The 8,171-nt window shown below is 35.7% G+C and overlaps 1 protein-coding gene across 1 annotated transcript; it reads right to left on the bottom strand.

Annotated features, from left to right (window-relative positions):
* Positions 1-2,392: 2,392 nt before the first annotated feature.
* On the bottom strand, positions 2,393-4,041 carry LOC131601666 (protein BIG GRAIN 1-like C). Its single transcript, XM_058873532.1, has one exon. The coding sequence runs from the start codon at positions 3,740-3,742 to the stop codon at positions 2,693-2,695; it is 1,050 nt and encodes a 349-aa protein (XP_058729515.1). The 5' UTR covers positions 3,743-4,041; the 3' UTR covers positions 2,393-2,692.
* Positions 4,042-8,171: the final 4,130 nt, after the last annotated feature.

The following is an 8,171-nucleotide window of genomic DNA, read 5'->3' as shown; positions in this document are numbered from 1 at the left end:
TAAAAGAACTGTAGAGATATTCGTATTATTTTTTAGGGTTAATGAACTTTTTGAGCTGGCTTTGGACCTTCTAATCAACTTTGTGAAGAGTAATATTTTAGGGGTTAATTTTAACCTTGCTTTTCTAGAGTTAGTTAATGATTTTTTTTCATCGTAAGCTTGATGCCCTCTCTTTTAGGTGTCCCAATTTACTTGTGGGGGACCAACCCCCACCTTGAATCTATGTGGGATGTGCTGGTTAGTATATTATCTAAGTGGATAATATTATGGATGTATAGGTATATCAACTTGGGAAGTCAGGTGATCTTACTTAATTTGGTGTTTAATGTTATTCCTATTTTCTTCTCATCATTCTTGGAAATACCTATTGAAGTTAGGAAGAAGTTAGTTAGGATTCGGAGGAGGTTTTTCTTGTGTGGTGTTAAGGGTGATACTAAAATCTACTAGGTTAAGTGGTTTTATGTTTACAAGTCTAAAAAGAGATATGGGTTATGGGTCTATAATTTGTTCCTTTGTAATCTGGCCTTTTTGGTCAAATGGCTTTGGAGATTGATTTCAAGTGATTATGGTCTTTGGGTTGATATTCTTTCGGCTAGATGTGATGATCTTATTGTTTCTTTCTTCGCGGGTTTCTAGTTTGTGTTCTGTGTCCACTTGGTGGAAAGGGGTGTCTCTTATTGGATCCAAAAAACATGACTCCTCTTAGTGGTTTCTGAATAATCTAAGTAACAGAGTGAGATCTGATCTTCGTACTTCTTTCTAGGATGACCCGTGCGTTGGATCTACCCCTCTCAAAACTAGGTTGCCAAGACTATTTAATATCTCGGAGCATAAGGATGGGTTAGTGGGTAAGGTTGGTCTGCTAAAGGACGGTGTGTTGGTTTGGCATCTAAGGTGAGGGAGATCTTTTTTGTGTATGAGCTAGAGTTGGTTGTTAATTTCCATGTTGGTATTGAGGGAACGACTCTTTCAGTGGATAGGGGTATGTGGTGATGGTGTCATGCTAGGGATGGAGTGTTACTTTTAGCCTTTGCTTTTTCTGCCCAACACGAGCTTTTGACCTTTCCCACTCTTTCTCTCCATTATGAGGAGTTGATCCTCTCTTTCATCTGGGTCAATTAGGCCCCTTCTAAAGTGATGTTTTTTCTTGGCAACTCTTGCTAGATAAGATCTCAACTAGAAAGAATAGTTATAAATGTAGGGCTTTAGTTTATCTATATGGGATTTCTTTCCTTGTGTGTAAGGGGTTGGTATAATCAGTTTCTTATTTTTTTTCCTTATTTGTGATGTGGCTTCTTCTGTTTGGTAAATAATTTTTAATTGGTTAAGGCTTTTTAATTACTATGATCTGCCATTTGGTTGTCAAGTTAATCTAGATTTTTCTGAATGATATTATTTTGTCTGGTTCATCGACAAATGAAAAGGATGTGGAAGAAAAGAATATTTTTCTGATTTGAAAATAATATCTTAGTAGATATGTTATCAACTCTTGTACTTTCTCTGATTGACAGGAGAATTCTATATTTTGTTTGAAACAAATTTCATTTGACAGTTTCTCAATTTCAAAGTTATATACTTTAAAATATCAATTGGGCAATAGTGTATTGGTCAACCATGCCGTCTCAAATACATCTATCACTACCTTTTATTTTTCTCCTATAGCATGAAAAGTGAATTTGTTTACATCTAATTTAATCCATTATACACAATGATATCATATCTCTCCCTCACCATATATATTGACTTCTCCAAGTCCTAATCAAAGGCCCTACTATGTCTCCTATATACGTGAACCATATTTTCCATTCTCTCCAATGTATATCTATTCTGATCATTTAAGCTTCAATTTTGGCTTTACAACAAACAACAAAAGTTCAATATCACAATGTAATTGCCAATTTCAAACTGGCAAAAAAGTCGTGAAATGTAATCATTTATTTAAACCTTCTATGACGCTAAAGTTGAAGAGATTTTTTACTATGTAGCACGAGGCCATGTGCCAAGTGAAAAAGTATTAGCTTTTTTTAACTTTTCAATTCTCTTTGTGTAGAAAATTAAAACTAGAATCTACTTTTTCTTTTCTCTTTTCAGCTTGTCTTTGTTTGCTTTGAAAAATTGTGCAGTAAAGGTGAGTCATGAGGCTTCACATTGCTTCTAAATGAAGAACTAAGGTAACTTAAAACATGTTTTTAAACTGCAGTATGCAACCGAACCGTTGCTACCACTCAATGCGGGTGCTATAGTTTCTGCAACTGCATTGCAATATCATTTCAATGCCATATATTATTAATATGGTAGTTTCTGTAACTGTATCATACTGTAATTACGGTGTGATTTAAAATTATGCGTCTTTTTACATTAAAAATTGTATCAGGTATCGGTGATTTTAGAAGTTTTTTTTGTCTAAACTCGATATTTAGAAATCAAAATTCAATTTATTTCTCAAAAATCTTTAACATTTAATGTGTTTTAATTTGTATTTCAAAATCTTCTCAATCAAAATCAAACCACAACTCCTGTAATGCACAAGGCAACAACTGCAATAATCACATTCACAACACCTGTAACTAAATTTGTGACTGTAACCGCAATTTAAAACAATGAGATAAATAAATCTCGTAGAAGAAGAGAACAATGAATTGAATCCCCAAAACTAAATGAAAATAATTACAATTGATTTATTCTAACAAAACTACAAACACAAACCATTAGCAATGGCCTTATTGGTTTCTAAATTGGTAGTTTCATAAACCGGAAGCTCTTCCTGAAACCTTCCATCTCCAATAAGATGATCAAGTTCAAACAAATCCGAACTCGAGTAACTCACAGCATCATTATCATCCTCGTCTTCGTCATCGTCTTCACCATTATCGCAAAATCTTCTAAAATCAAATCCACTCTTATCACCTCCTTTTTCTTTACCCCTGACAACAACATTGTCAATTTTCTTCACTTCCTTAACAGAATTTCTCGTACTCTTCCGAACAGTAGTACTAGGTTGTTGTTGTTGTTGTTCAGAATCCTCACCTAGGATTACGCTAACAGGGTAGAATCTAACGGTTCTTTTAACACCATTGTTCGACTTCGAATGCGTTTTGCTCATGCAGGACCTTCTAGAAAACGAAGAAACCGAAGAAGAAAAACAAGGCGACTTCGATTTTTGATCAAAACTAACATCTTCAACAGCACCAACGTAACACATTTTCGCTTTCTTCACATTATGAGAACTGAAAATCGAGCTAAGAAACGTAGCTATTTTACTCCCAGGTGAAATGGGTTGCTTCACTTTCTGATTCAACTCACCATAGATTTTCAAAGCTCTCAGTTTCGTTCTCGTAAAACCATCTTCCCAACCTTGTTGCTTCATCTTCTTCTCCTTCTTGTTCTTCTTGTTTTGTTGCTGTTGTTGCTTCTCTGAGTTGATATGATGAATCAGGTTCATGTGTTTCTGATGTTTCGATCTTTGTTTGTTGTAAGATGAATCTGTTTCTGAGGATGAAAAGATTCCTCCTGAGCTACATTCTGAAGAGCTTGTTGAAGTGTAGTTCTTCTCCATCCAATCTTCAATCATCACAGCTTGACGAAGATTCATCCTTTGTTTTTCAATGCCGTTTTTGTAGAGACATGGCTGTTGTTGGTTTTCGACTTCGTCGATGGAATGGTCAATGGTGTCAAGAAGAATGGATGAAAAAGAAGGTGTTCTTCTTCTCTGTGGGAACAAAGATTTCTCTCTACTATGCATTTTTGTGTTTACTATTACAATGTTTCTGAATTTTGTGTTGTAAATGCAACTATGCAAGTTTATATAATGAAAATGAAAAGAAAGGTGCGTGCGTGTGTAATGAAAGATGAGAACAGTGAAGTTTAGTTTAATGTGGTGAATGAAAAAGCTGTGGAAGTGTCTGGTGTGGGAGAATGAAAAGGTTTATTTAAAAATGAAGGCAAGTTGATGAGGGAGAAAGAGAGGAAGATGCGTGTGAAATGAGATTGAGATTTGAGAGAGTGAGAGAAGTATAATATGAGATGAGTGACAGAGTTGGTTGGAAATGTGTCTTGATGTGTTTGTATTTACATGAACATGTTTAGTTGTTAGTAGTAGAAATGAATAGCTTTCGGTGAACATCTTAAAACATCTACTTTCTTATTCTCAAAATGTAACTTACTTTAAAATACATAACAAACTAGGTACATTAAATCTAAGAAATGATATCTTAGACACATTTTGTTACACTCACACTTTATACAATTTACATGGACACCTTATACAATTTACATAAGTAGAGTGACAAAACGGGTTTTGATCCGTCGGATCGGCTCAGGCACCCGCCATAAAATGGCGGATTGGGTAGGGATTTTTGACCCGCCATCCACCAAAGTCCGTTCCGTCAAAACTCGCCGTCCGCCGATGTTTTCCTCGCCAAAACCCGTCATCCGTCAAAGCCTATCTCGCCTATTCGTTCATCTCGTCCCGTCTTAAGCCCGTCCTTTTTTAGTTAATTCTGGTAATTTTAATTTTTGATGATTTTATTTTATACATTTATTTGTGACTATATGCAACATTTTTTTATGCATGTAATTGGTTACAACATTTACGTAACCGATTACAACATTTTTCTATAGCGTTTCTAAAACTACTGCTACTGATGTCCCACAGCCAGTTATTGTTGTATTCCCCCTCTATGATCATGACTAAAAGAGTGTTCTCCTTATCAAACACTTGCCTTACAAATTTGGTTTCATCCACTTGAGGTTCTTTCTTGTTCGCATTGCACTCTCTTGCAAAATGACCGAACTTTTGACAAAAAACACATTGTATTTTGATCTTGTCAATCCTTCTCATTTCACCTCTAAAGTTTCATTGACTATCATTCTTGTTGCAGCTTCGCTTTCCCTTTTAACAAGCTGAATTCTTAGAATTTTGGGATTCTCTTCCATTTAAATTCTAAAAAAATTCCTTTACTCTTCATGGGTCATTTTCCCTTCGATTTTTTGTCTTTCTCATTGAAATGAGCTTGCAAAGCAATCTCTGCCTTTGCCTTATCACAATTTATCAACTTCTTTCTTTGCTCATGTGCCTCGAGAGAGCTTTGTAGCTCTTCTTTCCTTATTATTGCAAGATCATTCGATTCCTCAATCGCCACGACTATGGTATCGAATCTTGCCACCAAAGAATGCAAGATTTTTGCAACAACATACTTTTCGTAATAGTTTCTCCACATGCTTTTACTTGGTTAGTCAATTGAGTAATTCTCGTCTTGAAATCATTTATGGTCTCCTTCTCCTCTATTTAAATCAACTCAAGTTGACGTTTGTGAGCTTGTAACCTCACAAACTTCGTCTTGTCAGCCCATGTGTATGTCTTATCTAAAATTTCTCACGCTTGCTTCGATGATTCACAATCATTAACTTTCTCGAAATTATCTGTATCAACGCATTGATGGATTAAAACAGTGCTTTGAAATCTTTCTTATTTTCTTCCTATGTGTTGCTCGTTGTGCATCAGTTGTATCTTTGATAAGAGGACTCATAATGTTCTTGATCACTTTAAGAACATCTTGGTAGTCAAATAACACCTTCATTTGCTTGCACCATTTGTCGTAATTCTTCGCATCAAGGATGGGTAGGATTTCAAGGATTCCTTCATTGGAGACTGAATTCATCTTGCATACTAGGTGTTTGGTCGATCGAACCAGACTCTTGATGCCAAATGTTAGAACTTGGAACCACAAGGTTAGTTAAAATTGAGTAATTGAGTATGGAGAGAGAGAGAGAGAGAGAGAGAGAGAGAGAGAGAATTAGAGATAGTATAATTGAGAGTAAAAATGCATATTCAACATTTGCATTCAGTATACAATAATACCTCAAAGGTTATACAAGTACAATGGACTGGGATACAAGCAACAAACTGAAAAACTAAAACTAATTGCCTATAACCGGTTACGCCAAATTTGTAACCGGTTACAGCTGTTTCTAAAAACAATTTCAACTCAGTGTCAACCGATTACCAAAACACAGTAATTAGTTACACCTGTTACAAAGATCTAAAATACTACACCTTGTAACTGATTACCAAAACGTAGTAACTAATTACACCACTTTGAATTATTGATTTTTTACAATATCAATGACTTATTATAATATATTTATGAGAGATTAAAGAGATAGCGTTGTTGGTGGAGTATTGGTGATGGGAGGAACATTCCAGTTATGGGGGCATCGTGGATCAGAGGGTTGAACGAAGGTATGGTGAGAGGGCCCCAGCAACAAAGTGTGTATGGTAAGTCGGTTAATGACCTAATGTCGCCAACCGGTAAATTTTAGAATGCCCATACTATAACGCATCTGTTTGATTGTGGGGTTGCGGAGGATATACTCCAAACTCCTTTGGTGGAGGATGTTGTGGAAGACAAATGGATTTGGAAAGAGGAGAAAGATGGGTTCTACAGTGTGCGGTCGGGGTATAGATTGTGGATAAAGGAGTATGGTACACCAGATTTCAAACGAGTGGAAGGTGATTGGGGTAGATTGTGGAATATTAAGGCACCTCCTAGAGTTAAGCATCTTCTTTGGAGGATTTGTAGAGATTGTCTACCCACCAGAAGAAGGTTGCTACAGTATCACGTCTCTTTTCCGGTCACGTGTCCTTTTTTTCAACATCAAGTGGAAGATTCGTGGCATGTTTTCTTTGGATGTGCGGTTACTAATCAGTGTTGGCACACGACATGTTTGTCTAATATTATTGCTCTCCATATTAATAATTATCATGATGATGCTTCTTCTTTGATTCTGGATATCTGTAGAAGGGAGGATAGTATACTGGCAGGGAGAGTTGCGGTTATGATTGACATTATGTGGGGAAAACCGTAACAATAGGATTTGGAATAATGCGAGTGAGGCTTATTCTAAACTTGGTTTGCATGCTTTTTGTAGTTGGCAAGAGTGGCTGTTGGCTCAGGAAAGTACTGCCCGGGAACAATTGCATCAACACCCTCTGAGTTGAATCCCGCCTGTGGAGGGTAGTCGAAAATGCAATGTCGAAGCAGGTTTTAATATTAGACGGGGTACTACAAATAAGGGCTGGTGTCTTCGTGACCATTTGGGGAACTTCATCTATGTTGGGACCACTTGAGATTTTGGTTCCTACCTAATTCTGGAAGCGGAAGCTTTGGCCCTCAAAGAAGCTATCCTTAGTGCTATAGATTTGCATCTGGAGAATGTTACTTTCGAGTGTGATTCTCAAAATACGACTCAAACCATTCAGTCTGATTTTAATGGTTTCTCCGAGTTTAGTTCTATTATTGCAGCTATCCGTAGTTTATTGTTTAATTTTCCCAACTTTGAGGTTAAGTTTGTTAAACGTCAAGCGAATTCGGTTGCTCACGCTTTAGCTAAGGCGGCCGATTCTTTGACTAGGCATAGTTTCTTTAATATGAATCCTCCTTGTATTGAACACTTACTTAGTAATGATATGAGTTGATTTTTCTTTGCTATAAAAAAAAGAGAGAGTGTTATTGACTGGAATAATTCTACACATTTATAATTGATATTAACATATTTGTTTAAAGTAGAATTAAATTTTTCCTTAGAATTGAATTTAGTTTAAATTAAAATATTAGTTTTTATTTTGGTATTGATTTGAACAAACAGATTTATTGTTCAACTTATTTTACGTAAATATATTTAACTATAAATTATTTTACTTTAAATTTACATTTAATAAAAAAATTAATTATACCAAATCAATTTATTTAAAATCAATTTTAGTCACCATAAAGTCAAATGTATTAATATGATGTAATAATAATTATCTAAATAGAGTTTTTTCTTTATATACATGTAAATCGATATATTAGGGATGACAAGCAGACCCAAACCCGCGAGGCCCACCTGCACCCGAATTCGAGTCAACGGGTGAAAATCCGAGTTGACTGGGTTTGGGTTCGGGTCCGAATTTGGGTAGTGTGAAACCCGCACCTGAAACCCAAAATCACACTCGCTTTTATATATATATATATATATATATATATATATATATATATATATATATATATATATTGTGGAAAGTTGTAGGAAAAATGTATTTTGCTACGGGTTCGAGTTTTGGTGAAAAACCTGAACCCAACGGGTGTGGGCGTGGGTGTTATTTTGCAACCTGAATAATATTTGGGTTT

The sequence above is a fragment of the Vicia villosa genome, linkage group LG1, assembly GCF_029867415.1.
Source record: "Vicia villosa cultivar HV-30 ecotype Madison, WI linkage group LG1, Vvil1.0, whole genome shotgun sequence".
Taxonomy (NCBI): domain Eukaryota; kingdom Viridiplantae; phylum Streptophyta; class Magnoliopsida; order Fabales; family Fabaceae; genus Vicia; species Vicia villosa.
Note: the sequence above shows the minus strand (reverse complement) of the source record. Positions and strands in the feature narration are given on the sequence as shown.

Bases quoted from the DNA above. Each gene is read 5' to 3' on its own strand.
- LOC131601666 (XM_058873532.1), bottom strand. From the start codon at position 3,742: ATGCATAGTAGAGAGAAATCTTTGTTCCCACAGAGAAGAAGAACACCT.